This window comes from Oncorhynchus masou, chromosome 12 (assembly GCF_036934945.1).
Source record: "Oncorhynchus masou masou isolate Uvic2021 chromosome 12, UVic_Omas_1.1, whole genome shotgun sequence".
Classification (NCBI taxonomy): domain Eukaryota; kingdom Metazoa; phylum Chordata; class Actinopteri; order Salmoniformes; family Salmonidae; genus Oncorhynchus; species Oncorhynchus masou.
In genome coordinates, this window is record NC_088223.1 from 26644044 (window position 1) to 26667551 (window position 23508).

Below are 23508 nucleotides of genomic sequence, written 5' to 3' on the forward strand. Positions count from 1 at the left end.
GACCTGTGAAAGAGGTCAACAGCAGCTAACTAATATCTGTGTGTGCAGGTGAATCAGTGACTGAGTACTGTACAAACTTGACTGTCACTAGTCATTTGAAAGAGCCCACTTCCTTATAGTGATGCAGCTCAGTACTCAGCCACTTCTGCTTACAGATGTAGGATCTTATTTTGATCACTTTTTTAAATAACTCTTTTGTTGCTGAGAATGTTCCTACAGATGAGCTTTGTAATTTACATAAATTCACTGAAAACTCACACTAACACAGTTATATTAACAGTTTTGCACTTTTAATGTAGCCTACTTCTGACTAGCTAATAGCCTAACCATCCATCAATAACCATTATGGAGTAAATGTTAAAATCCTGTTGCTGCTGGATTATTTTGCTGTGACAATATAAGTCAAATTAAGATCCTACATCTGTAGTAGTTTCCTGTCCTTCATCTCAGCATGCTAGTTCAAAACGAGCATGCTTTGCTGATCAAACTGTGCAGATCAGCAAACCAGAGCTATCAATAAACCTAGTTTCTTCTAGCTGGAATATCGTTAGGTCTTTGTCGTTGAATTAAATGCCACATCCATTCATCTCAGTAGGGGGACTGTACAAAGCGTGACACATGAAGGATAGGTTAGGGGGACAGGAAGTGGGGAGGCACCTACCTGAGTGGATTTGTCTTTAATGCACAAAGAATTGTGTACAGTCATTCATTCATCTCAGTGGGGGAACCAGATAAAACATGACACATAGTGGGGACAGGAATTGAGGGGACACCTACCTGAGTGGATTTATCTTTCATGCATGAGGGGTAGTGCACGTGGTGGTCACGAGGCCACTGGCCGGTAAGGTAGGGGCCGGTGATGGCACCCAGGGAGGAAGTCCGCCGGATGGCTCCCGAGTTACGCTGCTGGGGCTTGGACCTCTCTACTAGAGAGAAAGAGAGAGAGGGTGTGCAAGAGAGGAGGGGGATGAGACATTTTAATTGAGGAGGCTCTCACAGGCAACGATTTATTAGAGTCCCCATTAGACAACGCCAATGTCGACAGCTAGCCTTACTGGGGTCTGACACGTAACGATAAAAACATTACAGACAGTGGCCTCCCAGGTGGTGCAGTGGTCTAAGGCACTGCATCGCAGTGCTAGCTGTGCCACCAGAGATTCTGGGTTCGAGCCCAGGCTGTCGCAGCTGGCTGCAACCGGGAGGCCCATGGGGCGGCGCACAATTGGCCTCGTGTCGTCTGGGTTAGGCCGGCAGGGATATCCTTGTCTCATCGCGCACTAGCGACTCCTGTGGCGGGACGGGCGCAGTGCACGCTGACCAGGTCACCAGGTGTAAGGTGTTTCCTCTGACACATTGGTGCGGCTGGCTTCCGGGTTGGATGTGCATTGTGTCAAGAAGCAGTGCGGCTTGGTTGGGTTTCGGAGGATGCATGGCTCTCGACCTTCACCTCTCCCGAGCCCGTACAGGAGTTGCAGTGATGAGACAAGACTGTAACTACTACCAATTGATACCATGAAATTGGGGAGAAAAAAGGGGTAAAAAAAGAAAAGAAAAAAACATGGCAGACAAGAAACTTTACAATTTACATACACTACATGAAAAGTATGTGGACACCAACTCGTCGAACATCTCAATCCCAAAATCATGAGCATTATTATGGAGTCGGTCTCCCCTTTACGGTTATAACAGCCTCCACTCTTCTGGGAAGGTGTTAGGGCATTGCTATGGGGACTTGCTCTTGTGGCTGAATGGAAGCATTAGTGAGGTCGAATTTATCCCAAAGGTGTTAGAGACCCTGTCTGGGCTCTGTGCAAGTCAGTCAAGTTCTTCCACACCGATCTTAACAAACCTGTATGAACCTCGCATTGTGCACGAGGGCTTTGTCATGCTGAAACAGAAAAGTGCCTTCACCAAACTGTTACCACAAAGTTGGATGCACAAAATCTTCTAAAATGTAATTGTATGCTGTAGCGTTAAGATTTCCCTTCACTGGAATAAGTGGCTATACTGAACCATGAAAAACAGCCCCAGACCATTATTCCTCCTCCACCAAACTTTACAGTTGGCCCTATGCATTGGGGCAGGTAGCGTTCTCCCGGCATCCACCAAACCCAGATTCGTCCGTCGAACTGCCAGATGGTGAAGCGTTATTCATCATTTCAGAGAATTTCAGTTTCCACTGTTTCAGAGTCCAATGGCCGAGAGCTTTACACCACTCCAACCAACGCTTGGCGATGCGCATGGTGATCTCAGGCTTGTGTGCGGCAGCTTGGCCATGGAAACCCATTTCATGAAGCTCCCGACGAACAGTTCTTGTAGCTTCCAGAGGCAGTTTGGAACTTGTGAGTGTTGCGACCGAGGACAGATGATTTTTATGTGCTGCGCTTCAGCACTCGGTCCTGTTCTGTGAGCTTGTGTGGCTTACCACTTCACGGCTGAGCCGTTGTTGCTCCTAGATGTTTCCAATTCACACTAACAACCCTTACAATCATATGACGGTGCCACGTTGAAAGTCACTGAGCTCTTCAGTAAGGCAATTCCACTGCAAAGGTTTGTCTATGGAGAGTGAATGGCTGGCTGTGTGCTCAATTTTATACACCTGTCAGCAACGGGTGTGGCTGAAATAGCTTATGTGGGTGTCCAAATACTTTTATATATATATATTGTACACTTAAAAACATTAACATGTAGTGTGCATCTATCAGTTCCACATACATGTCAGTACATACACACAACAAGTAGGTCACATGGGGGAGAGGCGTTGTTTTAACCAGGTTTCACATGCGCTACATGAGATGGAAGGGACTTCCCTGTATAATACTGTATGTTTCCTTGAATTTGTTCTGGCCCTGGGGAGTGTGAAAAGAACCCTGGTAGAATATCCCATGGTGTAAGCGTGTGTGTCAGTGCTGTGTGCAAGTTCACTATGTAAACAATTTGGAATTTCCAACATATTCATGTTTCTTACTTAACTCATCCCAAACCATCTCAATTGGGATGAGGTCGGGTGATTTCGGAGGCCAGGTCATCTGATGCAGCACTCCTTCTGTTATGTACTTGAGTGAAGACCCAAAAGCGGTTTTAACAGAAAACAGAGTTCTTTAATGAAAAACAGGAATGGCATAAATCCTCTTCCAACGTTGACAATGGAACAAAAAGAACGTAGTATAGTGCAGGATGCACCTGCCAGGCAGACTCCGACAGGATAGGACAAGGTGGAAGCAAACGAGACGACAGCTTGCTTCTGGCATCAAAAACACAAACAAGAATCAGACCCTGAAAGTAGCAGGAACAGAGAGAGAAATAGAGACCTAATCAGAGGGGGAAGAGAGAACAGGTGGGAAAGAGTGAAAGAGCTAGTTAGGGGAGATGTAGAACAGCTGAAGAATGAGAGACAGAGAAGGTAACCTAAAAAGACCAGCAGAGAGAGACAGAGTGAAGAGAAAGGACAGGAACAGACATAACAAGACATGACAGTACCCCCCCCACTCACCCGAGCGCCTCCTGGCGCACTCGAGGAGGAAACCTGGCGGCAACGGAGGAAATCATCGATCAGCGAACGGTCCAGCACGTCCCGAGAGGGAACCCAACTCCTCTCCTCAGGACCGTACCCCTCCCAATCCACTAGGTACTGATGACCACGGCCCCGAGGGCGCATGTCCAAAATCTTACGAACCCTGTAGATGGGTGCGCCCTCGACAAGGATGGGGGGAGGGACGAGCGGGGGCGCGAAGAACGGGCTTAACACAGGAGACATGGAAGACCGGGTGAACGCGACGAAGATAGCGCGGAGAAGAAGTCGCACTGCGACAGGATTAATGACCTGAGAAATACGGAACGGACCAATGAACCGCGGGGCCAACTTGCGAGAAGCTGTCTTAAGGGGAAGGTTCTGAGTGGAGAGCCATACTCTCTGACCGCAACAATATCTAGGACTCTTGGTCCTACGCTTATTAGCGGCCCTCACAGTCTGCGCCCTATTACGGCAAAGTGCCGACCTGACCCCCTTCCAGGTGCGCTCGCAACGCTGGACAAAAGCCTGAGCGGAGGGGACGCAGGACTCGGCGAGCTGAGATGAGAACAGCGGAGGCTGGTAACCGAGGCTACTCTGAAAAGGAGATAGACCGGTAGCAGACGAGGGAAGCGAGTTGTGGGCGTACTCTGCCCAGGGGAGCTGTTCTGACCATGACGCAGGGTTACGAAAAGAAAGACTGCGTAAAATGCGACCAACAGTCTGATTTGCCCGTTCGGCTTGACCGTTAGACTGGGGATGAAAGCCGGACGAGAGACTGACGGAAGCCCCAATCAAACGGCAAAACTCCCTCCAAAATTGAGACGTGAACTGCGGGCCTCTGTCGGAAACGACGTCAGACGGAAGGCCATGAATTCGGAAAACATTCTCGATAATGATCTGAGCCGTCTCCTTAGCAGAAGGGAGCTTAGCGAGAGGAATGAAATGAGCCGCCTTAGAGAATCTATCGACAACCGTAAGAATAACTGTCTTCCCGCTGATGAAGGCTGTCCGGTGATAAAATCTAAAGCGATGTGAGACCACGGTCGAGAGGGAATGGGAAGCGGTCTGAGACGGCCGGCAGGAGGAGAGTTCCCAGATTTAGTCTGCGCGCAGACCGAACAAGCGGCGACAAATCGACGCGCGTCACGTTCCCGAGTGGGCCACCAGAAACGCTGGCGAATGGAAGCGAGCGTACCCCGAACGCCGGGGTGGCCGGCTAACTTGGCAGAGTGGGCCCACTGAAGAACGGCCGGACGAGTAGGAACGGGAACGAACAGAAGGTTCCTAGGACAAGCTCGCGGCGACGGAGTGTGAGCGAGTGCTTGCTTTACCTGCCTCTCAATTCCCCAGACAGTCAACCCGACAACACGCCCTTCAGGGAGAATCCCCTCGGGGTCGGTGGAGACCTCAGAAGAACTGAAGAGACGAGATAAAGCATCAGGCTTGGTGTTTTTTGAGCCCGGACGATAAGAAATAACAAACTCGAAACGAGCGAAAAACAGAGCCCAACGAGCCTGACGCGCATTAAGTCGTTTGGCTGAACGGATGTACTCAAGGTTCCTATGGTCAGTCCAAACAACAAAAGGAACGGTCGCCCCCTCCAACCACTGTCGCCATTCGCCTAGGGCTAAGCGGATGGCGAGCAGTTCGCGATTACCAACATCATAGTTACGTTCTGACGGCGATAAGCGATGAGAGAAAAACGCGCAAGGATGGACCTTGCCGTCAGAGAGAGAGCGCTGAGAAAGAATGGCTCCCACGCCCACCTCTGACGCGTCAACCTCAACAACAAACTGACTAGAGATGTCAGGTGTAACAAGAATAGGTGCGGATGTAAAACGATTCTTAAGAAGATCAAAAGCTCCCTGGGCGGAAACGGACCACTTAAAGCACGTCTTAACAGAAGTAAGGGCTGTGAGGGGAGCTGCCACCTGACCGAAATTACGGATGAAACGACGATAGAAATTAGCGAAGCCCAGAAAGCGCTGCAGCTCGACGCGTGACTTAGGAACGGGCCAATCAATGACAGCCTGGACCTTAGCGGGATCCATCTTAATGCCCTCAGCGGAAATAACGGAACCGAGAAAAGGAACAGAGGCGGCATGAAAAGTGCACTTCTCAGCCTTCACATAAAGACAGTTCTCCAAAGGGCGCTGGAGGACGCGTCGCACGTGCTGAACATGAATCGAGAGAGACGGTGAAAAAATCAGGATATCGTCCATGTAAACGAAAACAAAAATGTTCAGCATGTCTCTCAGGACGTCGTTAACTAGTGCCTGAAAGACAGCTGGAGCGTTAACGAGGCCGAAAGGAAGAACCCGGTATTCAAAGTGCCCTAACGGAGTGTTAAACGCCGTCTTCCACTCGTCCCCCTCCCTGATGCGCACGAGATGGTAGGCGTTACGAAGGTCCAATTTGGTGAAAAACCTGGCTCCCTGCAGGATCTCGAAGGCTGAAGACATAAGAGGAAGCGGATAACGATTCTTAACTGTTATGTCATTCAGCCCTCGATAATCCACGCATGGGCGCAGGGACCCGTCCTTCTTCTGAACAAAAAAAAAAACCCCGCTCCGGCGGGAGAGGAGGAGGAGACTATGGTACCGGCGTCGAGCGAAACCGACAAATAATCCTCGAGAGCCTTACGTTCGGGAGCCGACAGAGAGTATAATCTACCCCGGGGGAGTAGTTCCCGGAAGGAGATCAATACTACAGTCATACGACCGGTGTGGAGGGAGAGAAGTGGCCTTGGAACGACTGAACACCGTGCGCAGATCGTGATACTCCTCCGGCACCCCTGTCAAATCGCCAGGCTCCTCCTGTGAAGAAGAGACAGAGGAAACAGGAGGGATAGCAGACATTAAACAGGTCACATGACAAGAAACATTCCAAGATAGGATAGTATTACTAGACCAATTAATAGAAGGGTTATGGCGCACTAGCCAGGGATGACCCAAAACAACAGGTGTAAAAGGTGAACGAAAAATTAAAAAAGAAATGGTTTCGCTATGATTACCAGAGACAGTGAGGGTTAAAGGCAGCGTCTCACGCTGAATCTTGGGGAGAGAACTACCATCTAAAGCGAACAAGGCCGTGGGCTCCCCTAACTGTCTGAGAGGAATGTCATGTTCCCGAGCCCAGGTCTCGTCCATAAAACAGCCCTCCGCCCCAGAGTCTATCAAGGCACTGCAGGAAGCAGATGAACCGGGCCAGCGGAGATGGACCGGAAAGGTAGTGCGTGATCCAGAAGGAGAGGCCTGAGTAGTTGCGCTCACCAGTAGCCCTCCCCTTACTGATGAGCTCTGGCTTTTACTGGACATGAGGTGACAAAATGACCAGCGGAGCCGCAGTAGAGACAGAGGCGATTGGTGATTCTCCGTTCCTTCTCCTTGGCCGAGATGCGGATACCCCCAGCTGCATAGGCTCAGCATCCGAGCCGGCGGAGGAGGGTGGCAGTGATGCGGCAGGTGGCAGTGATGTGGAGAGGGGAGCAACGGAGAACGCGAGCTCCTTTCCACGAGCTCGGCGACGAAGATCAAACCGTCGCTCTATGCGAATAGCGAGAGCTATTAAGGAGTCCAGACTGGAAGGAACCTCCCGGGAGAGGATCTCATCCTTAACCTCGACGAGGAGACCCTCCAGAAAACGAGCGAGCAAAGCCGGCTCGTTCCAGTCACTAGAGGCAGCGAGAGTGCGAAACTCAATAGAATAATCCGTTATGGATCGATTCCCCTGACATAGGGAAGACAGGGCCCTGGAAGCCTCCTCCCCAAAAACAGAACGGTCAAAAACCCGTATCATCTCCTCCTTAAAGTCCTGAAACTGGTTAATACACTCAGCCCTCGCCTCCCAGATTGCCGTGCCCCACTCACGCGCCCGTCCGGTAAGGAGAGAAATGACGTAGGCGATGCGGGCTGCGCTCCTGGAGTAAGTGTTGGGCTGGAGAGAGAACACCACATCACACTGAGTGAGGAATGAGCGGCACTCAGTGGGCTCCCCAGAGTAACAGGGCGGGTTGTTGATCCTGGGCTCCGGAGACTCGGAAACCCTGGAAGTGGGCGGTGGATCGAGGTGGAGTTGGTGAACCTGTCTTGTGAGGTCGGAGACTTGGACGGCCAGGGTCTCAACGGCATGTCGAGCAGCAGACAATTCCTCCTCGTGTCTGCCTAGCATCGCTCCCTGGATCTCGACGGCGGAGTGAAAAGGGTCCGGAGCCGCTGGGTCCATTCTTGGTCTGATTCTTCTGTTATGTACTTGAGTGAAGACCCAAAAGCGGTTTTAACAGAAAACAGAGTTCTTTAATGAAAAACAGGAACGGCATAAATCCTCTTCCAACGTTGACAATGGAACAAAAAGAACGTAGTATAGTGCAGGATGCACCTGCCAGGCAGACTCCGACAGGATAGGACAAGGTGGAAGCAAACGAGACGACAGCTTGCTTCTGGCATCAAAAACACAAACAAGAATCAGACCCTGAAAGTAGCAGGAACAGAGAGAGAAATAGAGACCTAATCAGAGGGGGAAGAGAGAACAGGTGGGAAAGAGTGAAAGAGCTAGTTAGGGGAGATGTAGAACAGCTGAAGAATGAGAGACAGAGAAGGTAACCTAAAAAGACCAGCAGAGAGAGACAGAGTGAAGAGAAAGGACAGGAACAGACATAACAAGACATGACACCTTCAGTCTCCTTATTGGTCAAATAGCCCTTACAAAGCCTGGAGGTGTGTTGGGTCATTGTCCTGTTTAAAAACAAATGACAGTCCCACTAGGCGCAAACCAGATGGGATGGCTTATCGCTGCAGAATGCTGTGGTAGCCATGCTGCTTAAGTGTGCCTTGAATGCTATATAAATCACGGACATTGTCACCAACAAAGCCTCCCAAAACCATCACACCTCCTCCTCCATGCTTCATGGTGGGAACCACACATGCGGAGATCCTCCGTTCACCTACTCTGCATCTCACAAAGACACAGCGGTTGGAACCAAAAGTCACAAATTTGGGCTCATCAGACCAAAGGACAGATTTCCACCGGTCTAATGTCCATTGCTCGTGTTTCTTGGCACAAGCAAGTGTCTTCTTATTTAGAATTTTTTCACCTTTATTTAACTAGGCAAGTGTGCTTTAATAGTGGTTTCTTTGCAGCAATTCGACCACGAAGGCCTGATTCACACAGTCTCCTCTGAACAGTTGATGTTGAGATTTGTCTGTTACTTGTACTCCGTGAAGCATTTATTTGGGCTGCAATCTGAGACGCAGTCAACTCTAATGAACGTATTCTCTGCAGCAGAGGAAACTCTGGGTCTTCCTTTCCTGTGGTGGTCCTCATGAGAGACAGTCAACTCTAATGAACGTATTCTCTGCAGCAGAGGTAACTCTGGGTCTTCCTTTCCTGTGGCGGTCCTCATGAGGGCCAGTTTCATCATAGCGCTTGATGGTTTTTGCGACTGCACTCAAAGTTCTTGACATTATCTGGATTGACCAACCTTCATATCTTAAAGTAATGATGGACTGTCATTTCTCTTTGCTTATTTGAGTTGTTCTTGCCATAACATGGACTTGTTATTTTACCAAATAGGACCGGCTTCTGTATACCACCCCTACCATGTCACAACACAACTGATTGGCTCATTAAGGAAAGAAATTCCAAAAATTCACTTTTAACATGGCACACCTGTTAATTGAAACTCATTCCAGGTGACTACCTCATGACGCTGGTTGAGAGAATGCTAAGTGTGCAAAGCTGTCATGAAGAATATAAATTATAAAATATATTTGGATTTGTTTAACACTTCTTTGGTTACTATACGATTCCATATGTGTTATTTCATAGTTTTGATGTCTTCACAATTATTCTATAATGTATAAAATAGTACAAAATAAACCCTGGATGAGTAGGTGTGTACAAACGTCTGACTGGTACTGTACGTTTTCTCAACAACAGGTCATGGTCAATAATTTCAAAGACTGCACAGAAATCTAACAGTACAGCTCCCACATTCTTCTTATAATCAATTTCTTTCAACCAATCATCAGTCATTTGTGTCAGTGCAGTACACGGTGATGGCACTTCTCTGTACGCATGCTGAAAGTCTGTTGTTAAATAGAGAAATAGCATTGTATTTGGTCAAACACAATTTTTTCCAAAAGTTTGGTAAGAGCTGGCAGCAAGCTGATAGGTCTGCTGTCTGACCCAGTACATTACTTTTGCGCTTATAATCTATTAAAAAACAGATCAGATTACTATGCCAATCCACCACATTCTGTACAGTCAGTAGCACTTTTTAGAATCACCACAATATATTTTTTAGAGGCAATATGTGAGGATGCAGACTGAAACAACAATGTCACAGTGTTGTGGTCAGAGACTGCAGGTTGACTTGGTTACCCTTGGAGCAGCCCAGCCCATCCTTCCTCACGGCCAAGCCTTCATGATGAGGCAACCCTACACCTGATAAAAATACCTCAAACACACCCCCAAGGCTCTTTCCAGGCTCCCTGGGACCTGAGGATCTGGGTCAAGGGCTGTGTGTTTGTTCTAGCAACACTCTCTGGTTGGTGTGTGTGTATGTGTGATAGAAACAGCAATATTTACACCATCCTAACCCTGTGGCCTTGTAAGGGACTAGAATATTCAAAAACAAAAACTTTCAACTCACACGATGCTAGCTAGTGTATATATAGGCCTTTAGCAAAGTTGACCAAACAGGCCAGGTTTCTAAAAACAACATTCCAGTATGACATGAAACAGACTGGTGAAGTGCACAATAACACCTCTGATTTATGGAGGACTTGACCTACGCTGAAGTTTCTCATAACTAGGAAGTATTGAGTAAATGTTGGTATTTTGTTGTGTTGCAAAAAAACTTCCGGCGCCGACAGAGATGGCCGCCTCGCTTCGCGTTCCTAGGAAACTATTCAGTATTTTTTAAGTGTTATTTCTTACATTGGTACCCCAGGTAATCTTAGGTTTCATTACATAGAGTCGGGAGGAACTACTGAATAAGAGCAACGTCAACTCACCATCATTACGACCAGGAATATGACTTTCGCGAAGCGGATCCTGTGTTCTGCCTTCCACCCAGGACAACGGATCGGATCCCAGCCGGTAACCCAAAACAACGACGTCGTAAAAGAGGCAAACGAAGCGGTCTTCTGGTCAGGCTCCGGAGACGGGCACATCGTGCACCACTCCCTAGCATACTTCCCGCCAATGTCCAGTCTCTTGACAACAAGGTTGATAAAATCCGAGCAAGGGTAGCATTCCAGAGGGACATCAGAGACTGTAACGTTCTTTGCTTCACGGAAACATGGCTCACTCAAGAGACGGTATCGGAGTCGGTACAACCAGCTGGTTTCTTCACGCATCGCGAAGACATAAACAAACATCTTTCTGGTAAGAAGAGGGGCGGGGGGTATGCCTTATGATTAACGAGACGTGGTGTGATCATAACAACATACAGGAACTCAAGTCCTTCTGTTCACCTGATTTAGAATTCCTCACAATCAAATGTCGACCGCATTATCTACCAAGGGAATTCTCTTTGATTATAATCACAGCCGTATATATTACCCCCCAAGCAGACACATCAATGGCCCTGAACGAACTTTATTTGACTCTTTGCAAACTGGAAACCACATATCCTGAGGCTGCATTCATTGTAGCTGGGGATTTTAACAAGGCTAATCTGAAAACAAGACTCCCTAAATTGTATCAGCATATCGATTGCACAACCAGGGCTGGTAAAACACTGGATCATTGTAGTTCTATCTTACGCAACGCATATAAGGCCCTCCCCCGCCCTACTTTCGGAAAAGCTGACCACGACTCCATTTTGTTGCTCCCTGCCTACAAACAGAAACTAAAACAAGAAGCTCCCGCGCTCAGGTCTGTTCAACGCTGGTCCAACATATCTGATTCCACGCTTCAAGACTGCTTCCATCACGTGGATTGGGATATGTTCCGCATTGATTCCAACAAAAACATTGACGAATACGCTGATTTGGTGAGCGAGTTCATTAGAAAGTGCATTGACGATGTCGTACCCATAGCAATAATTAAAACATTCCCAAACTAGAAACCGTGGATTGATGGCAGCATTCGCGTAAAACTGAAAGTGCGAACCACTACTTTTAACCAGGGCAAGGTGACCGGAAACATGACCAAATACAAACAGTGAAGCTATTCCCTCCGCAAGACAATCAAACAAGCTAAGCGTCAGTATAGAGACAAAGTAGCGTCGCAATTCAACGGCTCAGACACAAGAGGTATGTGGCAGGGTCTACAGTCAATCACGGATTACAAAAAGAAAACCAGCCCCGTCACAGACCAGGATGTCTTGCTCCAAGACAGACAAAATAACTTTTTTGCCCACTTTGAGGACAATACAGTGCCACTGACACGGCCTGCAACCAGAACCTGCGGACTCTCCTTCACTGCAGCCGAGGTGAGTAAAACATTTAAACGTGTTAACCCTCGCAAGGCTGCAGGCCCAGACGGCATCCCCAGCCGCGTCCTCAGAGCATGTGCAGACCAGCTGGCTGGTGTGTTTATGGACATATTCAATCAATCCTTCTCAGTCTGCTGTTCCCACATGCTTCAAGAGGGCCACCATTGTCCCTGTTCCCAAGAAAGCTAAGCTAAACGACTACCTCCCCGTCGCACTCACTTCCGTCATCATGAAGTGCTTTGAGAGACGAGTCATGGACCATATTACCTCCACCCTACCTGACACCCTAGACCCACTCCAATTTGCTAACCGCCCAAATAGGTCCACAGACGACGCAATCGCAACCACACTGCACACTGACCTAACCCATCTGGACAAGAGGAATACCTATGTGAGAATGCTGTTCATCAATTACAGCTCAGCATTTAACACCATAGTACCCTCAAAACTCATCATCAAGCTCGAGACCCTGGGTCTCGACCCCACCCTGTGCAACTGGGTACTGGACTCCTGACGGGCCGCCCCCAGGTGGTGAGGGTAGGTAACAACATCTCCACCCCGCAGATCCTCAACACTGGGGTCCCACAAGGGTGCGTTCTGAGCCCTCTCCTGTACTCCCTGTTCACCCATGACTGCATGGCCATGCACACATCCAACTCAATCATCAGGTTAGCAGGCGACACTACAGTGGTAGGCTTGATTACCATCAACGACGAGACGGCCTACAGGGAGGAGGTGAGGGCCCTCGGGGTGTGGTGTCAGGAAAATAGCCTCACACTCAACGTCAACAAAACAAAGGGGATGATTGTGGACTTCAGGAAACAGCAGAGGGAGCACCCCCCTATCCACATCGATGGGACAGTAGTGGAGAGGGTCGTAAGTTTTAAGTTCCTCGGCGTACACATCACGGACACCTACACCACCCGATGTCACAGGAAGGCCATAAAGATAATTAAGGACAACAACCACCCGAGCCACTGCCTGTTCACCCCGCTATCATCTAGAAGGCGAGGTCAGTACAGGTGCATCAAAGCAGGGACCGAGAGACTGAAAAACAACAGCTTTTTTTTTCTCAAGGCCATCAGGCTGTTAAACAGCCACCGCTAACATTGAGTGGCTGCTGCCAACACACTGACTCAACTCCAGCCACTTTAATAACGGAAATTGATGGAAATTGATCTAAAATACATCACTAGCCACTTTAAACAATGCTACTTAATATAATGTTTACATACCCTACATTACTCATCTCATATGTATGTACTGTACTCAATACCATCTACTGCATCTTACCTATGCCGTTCTGTACCATCACTCATTCATATATCTTTATGTACATATTCTTTATCCCGTTACACGTGTGTATAAGGTAGTAGTTTTGGAATTGTTAGTTAGATTATTTGATGATTACTACTGCATTGTCGGAATTAGAAGCAAAAGCATTTTGCTACACTCGCATTAACATCTGCTAACCATGTGTTTTTGACAAAAACATTTGATTTGATGCGCGGCTATGATCGGAGATTTTGAGGGAAGAGGTTGACATGTTTTTCAAAGACATTAGCACAGCAGTGTTTTGCCCTCAAGTGTACTAGGTGGGCTTAGGGAGGCTGGCCCCCTTAACCTGCCCCTGCGCTGACTGACAGGTCCTGTACGCCTTAGTGGGATCAGATCCCACTGAGAAAGGCACAGGACAGGGTCACCTGGGGAAAATCCACTGGATTACAGGTAAATACTAGTGCATTCTGAGGGTACTTCTGAAGGCCTTGGCTGTGTTCTGACACACTATGTCAAGCAGCAGTTAGCTGTATCAGGGAAGCAGAGGTCAGAAGAAGTAAGAAGTAACAGGAAGTAAGAAAGAGGAAATAATACGCTAAGCTCTTCTTGAAAGATGTTACTTGTGTTTCTTCTCAGGCAGCTAAAACAGCAGTCTTGAAGTCTTTTTCCGACTAAACACAAAAGCTCTGGGATACTTTAGAATTGTCACATTATAATCTCATTCACATTCAAAATCACAAAATATTGACATGTGCAATATCCATATAGCAAGAAATTCATATCACATGCAATATTTTCAAATGCCACTCAGCCAAGTAAAATGTCCATTTTTATAGTTTATTCCATTTTTATCTCCTCTTGAGCAACAGTTGCATGCTGTTATGTTAGGTCAAATGCAGTCAACAGACTGTTCCAAACAAAAATGATGCTGCTTTCCACTTTGCTTCTTAATATAAATCATGTTATTTCTATGATTCCAACAGTTCACCCAAACGCTTTAATCTATATCACAGGTCAAATTGTTAAGACACTCCTCTTCAAACTTATTGGGCTTCTCATCATTTCATTTGTATGAGTTGTAACTTGCTCATTTAAATGTTTGCTGTTCTACTACACTCTTAGAAAAAAACAGTGCTAGCTAGAACCTTAAAGGGTTCTGCGGCAGTCCCTATAGCAGAACCCTATCAAGAACCCTGGTTGGTTCCTGGTATAACCCTTTTGGTTCCAAGTAGCATCGTTTTTCATTCCAGATAGAACCCTTTCGATAGAGGGTTCTACATGGAACCCAAAATGGTTCTACCTGGAAATAAAAAAGGATTTTGGAACCCTTTTTCTAAAGGCGTCCGCATGCTTCCCAGCCGAAACAGTTCGAGCATTTATTATGATGGCATTTTGTGACGTTTTGTTGGTTTTTGACTGTTCGGGTGCACACACAAAATTGTCAAGGCAAGCAAAAGTCAAGAGCATAAGTCTATACACCCCCTCATCAGCAATTGGTCAACAGTAGGGATTTGTCAATGAAGTGCCTGTTGTCATTAAATGAGAGACGACTCGTCCTCATGCAAATTATTTTCACTAGGGATATACATCCTAGTCAGATGCAAAACTGCGGGACAAACCTTTGTTCGGCAAAAAAACGTCAAAATGAATGAGATATTTCTTGAATTACCTCTGATTGTTTTGAGGAAGTGTATCATGGCTATGGAGTCTCAAAATTGACAAACAGTACTATTGCCACATTTTTCTCGTTTTTCAAGCAGTCTTTTAAGGAAGTATGCAAGCTCAGCTAGGTGTCAGCCGAACTGAAGCATACGGACACCTTATGAGTGTAGACCTTCCTCACACCAGCTCTGTGCCTGTAATGGTTAGGTCTAGTCGGCAATACAAGCATTCATATCAACATAAGGGAACGAGAAAAACAAAGATCAGTTTGATTATATCTGTTGCAACGAAGCCTAAATCCCTATCACACGAGGGGGAAAACTGTAAGGGAATGGATCAATATGCAAACATTCAAAACAGACATTACGATGTCTTCTTCAAAGCTAATTAATGTGACACACTGTCACAAGGAAGGTTAAAAAACGGCACCAGTCAGATAACAAAGAATAAACATTCAAGCTGAGTTCTTCAAAGTGCCTTATCAAAATAACATCCAACAGTTAAGGTCAGGTTTCACAAGGTTAAGCCTAAAGTGGAGACTTTCATGAAGGAAAAAGATCCAACCAAGCCTAGTTAAACCAGACGGAAGGCTGCTTTCACGATTAAAATGTAATCCATTTGGCTAGGGCCAATCTGCAGTCAGTTTTAAAAATAATAGTTAAACAGAGTTGGAAAATATAGAATACGATACTATATGGAATAGGCCTACTATAAGTAAGCCTGTTAAATAAAGCCACGTGACAGTTACAACAGTATAGTGCTATACAAACTAGACACGTCATGGCAGTTAAAAGACTCTTCTAAACCTACATACTTTGTCCTCAGGCCATAGGCTAACACCTACTGCTGAACTTTGGTGAGGCAAGGACCAACTATGTATCAAATACACCCACAATGACTTAGATTAAGGTGATAGATGGCAATTACCGGGGGAACGAACAGAGAGAAACGGATGGTGTTGACTGACGGAGAAACTCTCCCACATCACACCAGAACAATGCTTAAAGGAACACAGGCTTACATATGGAAAACCTATCCTAACATGACAATGTCACAGGTTTAAGCCTAGGTTACATATGTGACAGAAACAACAGCTAAAACATGCAATAACCATCAGTCTCAGGTCATTCAATAACCCTAATATGGTTATAGCCCCCATTACAATAGCATATTGACTATAATGTAACCATTACTATAGCATATCTCTCACCAATCTATCATACCAGGGGAAAAATGCACAGGTTTACATTATGTGGCTACTTACAGTGGCTTGCATAAGTATTCACTCCCTTAGACTTTTCCACATTTTATCGTTACAACCTGTAATTAAAATGTATTTAATTGTAATTTTTATCAAAAATCTTCTTAAAATACTCTGTAATGTCAAAGTGGAAGAAATATTTAAACATGTTTTAAAGATAAATGAAAAATAAAACACTAATATAGCTTGGTTACATAAGTATTCACCCCCTTGAGTAAATAACATATAAAAAAAACACCTTTGCAATTAAACAGCAATTAAAGCTGTCTTCTCGTGTAAGTTTCATAAGAGATTTGTGAATTCCTGTCCCAGTGTCTGGTGTAAGGCAGACATAAACAGCTTTTCCTCTAGAATTTAGAACGTGCTTAGCTCCATCCTGTTTCTTTGCATCCTGAAAAACTCTCCAGTCTTTGACGCTGTCAAGCGTGGGTGGGTTCCCAAGTGGCGCAGTGGTCTAAGACACTGCATCTCAGTGCAAGAGGCGTCACTGCAGTACCTGGTTTGAATCCAGGCTGCATCACATCCGGCTGTGATTGGGAGTCCCATAGGGTGGCGCACAATTGGCCCAGCGTTGTCTGGGTTTGGCCGGGGTAGGCCGTCATTGTAAATAAGAATTTGTTCTTAATGGACTTGCCTAGTTAAATAAAGAATACCCATACCATGGTGCAGCCACCACCATGCTTGACAATAAGGAGGCAGTTACTCACAGATGTGTTGGGTTTTCCCCAAACAGAAGGCTTTGCATTTAAGCCAAAAAGTGTATTTCTTTTCCTTTAATTGCAGTATTACTTTAGTGCCTTGTATGTTTTGGAATATTTGTATTCTTATGTTCACTCTGTTTGAGTCACTACAATGTTATTGTTCCATCCTCAGTTCTCTCATCTCAGCCATTAAACTCCAACTGTTTTAAAATCACCAATAGCCTCCTGTTAACATTCCTGAGCAGTTTCATTCCTGTCCTGCAGCTCAGCTCAGAAGGACAACTGTATCTTTGATGTGTAAGGGTGGGTTAATACATAATCCACAGCATAATTATTAACTATACATTGCTTAAAGAGATATGCAATGTCTGATTTCTTATTGTTACCCATCTACCAATCACTGCCAAGGCTTTTGAAAAGCTCCCTGGTCTTTTGTAGTTGAATCTGTGCTTGAAATTCAATACTTGACTGAGGGACCTGACAGATGTTCTATGTATGGGGAACAGAGGAAGGGTTAGTCGTTCAAAAAAATCATGTCAACATCTATTATTAGTCCTTGTAACTCATTATTTGATTTGTTAAGCTAAATTGTACTCCTCAACTAACGTAGGCTTGCCTAAACAAAGGGGGTGAATACTTATGCAACTATATTTTAGTTATACATTTCGTATTTAACTTAAATAAATGTTAGCATTGGGGTGTCAGTCCAACCAGGCCTCTACATTGAGAGCACCCGTCATCATACCATAAAACAAGAATGAAATAAAAACGCATATTCCCACTTTGGAATGATGCCCTGTGTGCATATGCTTTCCGGAAATTTCAATGATTTTTCAGCCAGGCTAAAAATAGAGATGTAAACAACGGAAGAAATAAGTTGAAATAGCCTAACATTTGGGTCTGGTCGCAGATACAAGCTTCTCTAGCCAAGATGAAAGCCTTTTATGTAGAAGCTATGGGACATTTATTTGACATTGGTGACAGAAAAGTATGTGATGATTCAAAATGATACTTCTTAAATAAAGGTGATGAAATCACTCTCACTGTGTATCCGTACAGTATTAAACGGTTTACAAAAGGGGGTTAATAGTACAATAACACATGCTACTTAGCAGACGCTGTTATCCAAAGCCACTTACACTAGTTAGTGCATCCATATATTGAGTGTGTGTAGGCTATGTGATCCATGCGGGAATTGAACCTACAATCCTGGTGTTTCCAGAGGTTGAATGCTCAGCATTCATGCAAGATACGCAATCCCTCTCTATCTGCACGACAAACTCATTCATTCAACCCCTTACTATTTAAAGGCAACATTGACCCATATTGGAGTTTGGAAGAGAGACGGGTTGTGTTCTCGGTTCAAGGTGATGATGTCATGTGTTAATCACTCATAATCCCTCTCTCACTTTAAGTGTGGCTGACAGTTCAGCACAGGGTCGCACAAAGACTGTCACTAGCAGAACAGGCTCTGAGCATGACAGAGCCCTATAGATTTGTCCAAAAGTAGTGCACTATGTGCCATTTTGAACGGCTGTGGCTCTGGTCAAAAGTAGTGCACTATGTGCCATTTTGAACGGCTGTGGCTCTGGTCAAAAGTAGTGCACTATGTGCCATTTTGAACGGCTGTGGCTCTGGTCAAAAGTAGTGCACTATGTGCCATTTTGAACGGCTGTGGCTCTGGTCAAAAGTAGTCCACTAGCTTAATATAGGACGTAGCTCACAGATCTGCAGTATGGATCCTTTCATCAGGAAGTAGGTGGTTGTTGTTCTGTTGGTTCCTTTAATGCCAAGCCTATTACAGGAAGCTGCCATGTCTTTGTTTTACAGCTTCACGAGAGCGTCGTGAACTGGCTCATTAACTGTTGCGTCACACACTTTTCAGCGTAGTTTACAACCCTCGCTCTCTCTGAAGTTATACCTGGACAGAATTCACAAGTCCCTTGTAGGTAATGACTTCAGGTGTCAAAAGGAACATAGACTAGATTATATAATGCCTACGTCAACATATTCACTGTCCCATTTGTTCACAACTTGACACGAGGGGCAATTTTCTCGGGCACAGAAACACTTTGAATGCAGAATATCCACTGAATATGCTTTTTAGTCCTGGACCAGACTGAGGCTTAATCTGTGTCCAGGAAACCGGCCATAAAGGGGTGACTACAAGAAATTGCTAGAAAGTTTAACCGCCCCCAACTTACTACCTGAAGATAAAAGGTTTAATGATAAAAACGGCTACATTAAAGCTGTTCATGCCAGAGTAATGTATTCTAAATCACTCCCAGACTGCAGTCCTCTATAAGCCTGCTTTACAAGCTATACGCTTAAAGACCTGTAACCATAACATCCCCCCTTTTTATACAACAAGGTGTTGATTATTCTATACATGGTGGAATATGAGCCCAGATTCAATATGCTATTGAAATGCAAGCAACTCATGTCTCTAACATATATATATATGTTAGGTTGAAGCAGTACAAAATCATTGCCTTAACACCCTGTAGCAATGAGTTAGGCCTGTCTCTGCAGAAAGCCATAGATAGGATATAGGCCTACCTCCGACACAGAACTGACTGAGTGTCAGTCAACTTTAAACAGATGGTTTTAAAACACCTTCCTGTTATTTTTGGTTCATATAAGCTAGTTTCAGCTAAAGGTTATGTGTTAAAAGGGCCTTTGAGTCAAGATGAATGAGAATGTTGTGGGAGTGTCTCTCCAGGGGTTTTCCTGGTCTTTAAGCATGATGATGTCATCTCTCAGAACATTACCTTTTTTTAATGTGATGGAATGTCAGAACATGCCACACTGAACCAAAGAACGCTTTCAGCAGTGACAAACCAGAGTGTGAGCTTGCCTGCTTGTCACCCATTATCAAACAAACACCTACTTACGCACAGACTTGTGCATGTTGCATAACCAACACAGACTGGGCCCAAAGCACTACCTCATTTCATTTATTTAACCAGGATAGTCCTGGTTTATTAGGGCCGATTTCTATTTTTCATAACATTCGGAAATCGGTATTTTTGGGCACTCATTTTGCCGTTTAAAAAAATAAATGTATACCTTTATCAGTCAGTTAAGAACACATTCTTATTTTCAATGACAGCCTAGGAACGGTGAGTTAACCTGGCTAAATAAATTGTATTGATGTATTATATTAAGTTAAAATAAGTGTTCATTCAGTATTGTTGTAATTGTCATTATTACAAATAAATACATTTTTAAAAATCGGACGATTAAGATTAATCGGTATCGGCTTTTTTTGGTCCTCTAATAATCGGTATTGGCGTTGAAAAATCATAATGGGTCGACCTCTAATGTTAATAGATGAGTTCTGATGACTGCATAACACATAGGGCCATCAACAATGACTGCATACACAAGGCATACTAACACAGAGGGTATCAAATGACTTTTTCTATCATGTGGTTGTCACTTGTCATTCTTTGGAGACTAGACCCTACATGCTTGACCTGAGCTCAAATTCATAAACATAAACTACAGTTCAAATGACAAACTGTTAAAGATGAGAAATCTCGCCCTTTGAATATATGCTTTTAAGAGATTGTATGATAAGACATGTTAAGGCCTCCTTTTCCATTCAAACCCGGTCGTGGTGCCCCCTGTCCAATGCCCCCGACCTAAAAAGTACAGAAACTCTGTGGTGATCAGTGACCTCACCATATCGCATCCATAATATCTAGCTTGACATGGAGAGAGGTCAAGGCTTTCTAGGGGTCTGGCCAGTGGTATCCCGCTGTTCAATCAGTACTACTACCAGCAGACAGTCCTACTAAACCTGCAGAATCCGCATTGCACACCTAGGCTACTGAGGTCTCCTATTTTGAGAGAGGGTGCACAGAGAGAGCATATTGTGGACCTGGTAGCTAAAGAAATGGATTGGAATACAGTCTACCTCTTCAAGAATCCATACCATCATAAGTTCTGGGAAAGAATAGCACTCCCTAATCACATTTCACCTCTTAGATGGATGTATTTACCTACCTGTCAAATACAGGAGAGTGCAATTGACTCTACGGTCGCAAATAACACTACAGCTTTAGGTAAACTTATTTGCAACGAGCAAGAGCAGCACTCATATTTGCAATAGAATTATCGTGTTTACGTCTCGAGATGCGCTCGCTCCTGCTAGGCCCCAGTGTTGCCATAAGCGCGCGACCTTCTCCAGTCAACGACGTAATTATTTCCATTCCTTCGCACTGGTAAACAAGCGTCCATTTCAGAGAAAATAACTAAATACATTTCCATGTCACTCTAATCATGAATGATATTGATTGAATACTTTTAACATGTCCGCCGATGTGGTTGCAGTTATTCATTTATTTTAATACGACGAACAAGTCGTGTTTATCCAACTGCCGCGCGCTGGCCTGGAGGTACAGTAACTGCATCGTCACCATAATAGCCACGGATACAGAAATCGAAAGCCCAAAGCAGTAGTTTGCAAATCAAACAACATAGTACATATCTGGTTTCAAAGCATCGCCTCGATGCCAATTCATTATTTGAACATGACAACATTTGGATACTGGGTCCATAATAATTCATATGACATACGCAATAAATTTCAGCATTTTCAAGGTTAGCTAGGTTTGTTATTTGCTATATCTGGATTGGCCTATAAACACACAAATGTTAGGCAAAACAATAAGTGTTTGCGTGCTAGTGATGCTGATGCGTCTAGCAGAGACCCCGATCTGACCCATTTAGCTTGCTAGCTATAGCAACAACTAGCCTGTCTCGCTTTGGTTGCAATAAATGGTGGACAAGCGGCACTACTGCACCTTTGAAAACAGGCGAGATCGGACACCGCTCAGGTGAGCTCTTGCTGTCCGGCGGCGAGCGTCTCTGCCTTGCGACCAGCCTGCCCTCCACCGAGCCGTTTCCACCCGGGTTCGCGAGCAGCAGCTGCGTCGGGCTGGAGGGACTGTTGCAAGGGGACGTCGATGTCGGTTCTGTGTTGCTCGCGACTGAGAAGGAAGAGGAGCAGGAACGGGTTGGGCTGTGCTGACTTCCACGCAAGAGCTGGTATGGCACCGTGGCACGAATAGGCTGCAACCGGATCGTGGTGGTGCTGCCGTTGCTGCAGCCGGCCGGAGAGATGGTTGGGGAGACCCCGCTGTCACCGCTTCGCTTGACCCGCTGTTGCTGCTGTTGGGTTGAGTTGGTTGCTGATGATGCTGTTGACATTATGTTGATTGCCACAGTGCAACTCTTCCAGTTCACAAACTTGGCAAAAACAAATATACCAAGTTAAATCTTGAATAAGCCTCAAGTTACTTGAGTACTTTCGTTTGTTTACTCAAATATATCAATGTTACATGATAAAGCAAGTTGGTAACTTTCCTAAAAAAGCTGGAACATTTGTTCTTGTAAAAGTCCAGTTGAGTTTAGTTAATAATAAGCTGCCCAGAGTTAGCTTAGCTACTACATTTTCTCACTTTTTCTTCTACGTGTCCATGTTGAAGTGTTTCAACAAATATGCATTCTCGAAAAACTCAATTAAACATTTTCATATCGAACAAAACTATTTAAATCACTAAGTTCACTTATAAAACCGCTATAACAACATAGCTAGCTAGTTAGCTATGTCTCTGTGTCGTCTTGTCTTCCAACGCGCAATCCCTTTCCAGTGTCCCTCCTCTGGCAAACTACTGGCTGACAGACCAGGGCGGGACAAAATAACTCACTGTAAACCTCTGATTGGTTAATATAATACTAGAAGGACGAGGTCATCGGGCACACTATGCATCCACCAATCGATTCATTGAAGTTGGCTGAAGATAGACTGCTCTCGAGCAAGCGATTGGTTGCAGAGTTAAATCTCAGAGAAATGGGTGGTGCACAATCTTCAGAAAAACAAAGGTCGCCTGGGTTTCTGTTGTTGACAACTGCAATGTTATTCTTATACCAGTCATCGTAAATTGAAACATCCACTGCACAGTTGAAATATTACAATACTGTAGCTAGATCCCTCCTAAAAATCCACATACTGCTGTACTAATGTAACAGACAGAAGCAATACTGTTACACTAACACATGTATTACAGTTTTATAAAGTACTAAGCCCCATACGTATTTTCACTACCAACAAGACAATAATAATCCAAATATTTTTTTAAACTTGTTTTAATAGCCTGCTTTTGTACACATTTGATCAAGTTATTTTTAACATTTATTTATTTTACTAGGCATGTCAGTTAAGAACAAATTCTTATTTTCAATGACGGCCTAGGAACAGTGGGTTAACTGCCTGTTCAGGGGCAGAACGACAGATTTGTACCTTGTCAGCTTGGGGATTTGAACTTGCAACCTTCTGTTACTAGTCCAACGCTCTAACCACTAAGCTAAACATATATATATATATATATTTATTGTATGTATAGCTGATTCACAATCAAATGCATATACGATTGAAAAACAAAGCGGATACAGAACCAAAATAAATGTTACAGTTGCTATCGGTTGTGTAAAGTACTTAAATAGTACTTGCAATTATTTTTACTTAAGTCGTTTTTTGGGGGTATCTACTTTATATTTTTTTACAAATTTTACTTCACTACATTCCTAAAGAAAATTATGTACTTTTTCCTCCATAAAAAGTACTCATTACACTTTTAAT

At 44.8% G+C, this 23508-nt stretch overlaps 1 protein-coding gene across 3 annotated transcripts in view; it reads right to left on the reverse strand.

The window, feature by feature from the left end:
- Positions 1-22532, reverse strand: part of glcci1a (glucocorticoid induced 1a) — a 40070-nt gene extending 17538 nt beyond the window's left edge. For 2 of the 3 annotated variants that reach the window (XM_064980051.1, XM_064980050.1), the window contains exons 1-2: positions 21671-22532; positions 778-926 (exon numbers count right to left, since the gene is read on the reverse strand). In XM_064980051.1, coding sequence (XP_064836123.1) covers positions 778-926; positions 21671-22076 — 555 coding nt within the window. In that variant the 5' untranslated portion in view covers positions 22077-22532. The remainder of the gene's footprint in view (positions 1-777; positions 927-21670) is intronic. The other variant, XM_064980052.1, reaches the window with a different exon arrangement.
- Positions 22533-23508: the final 976 nt, after the last annotated feature.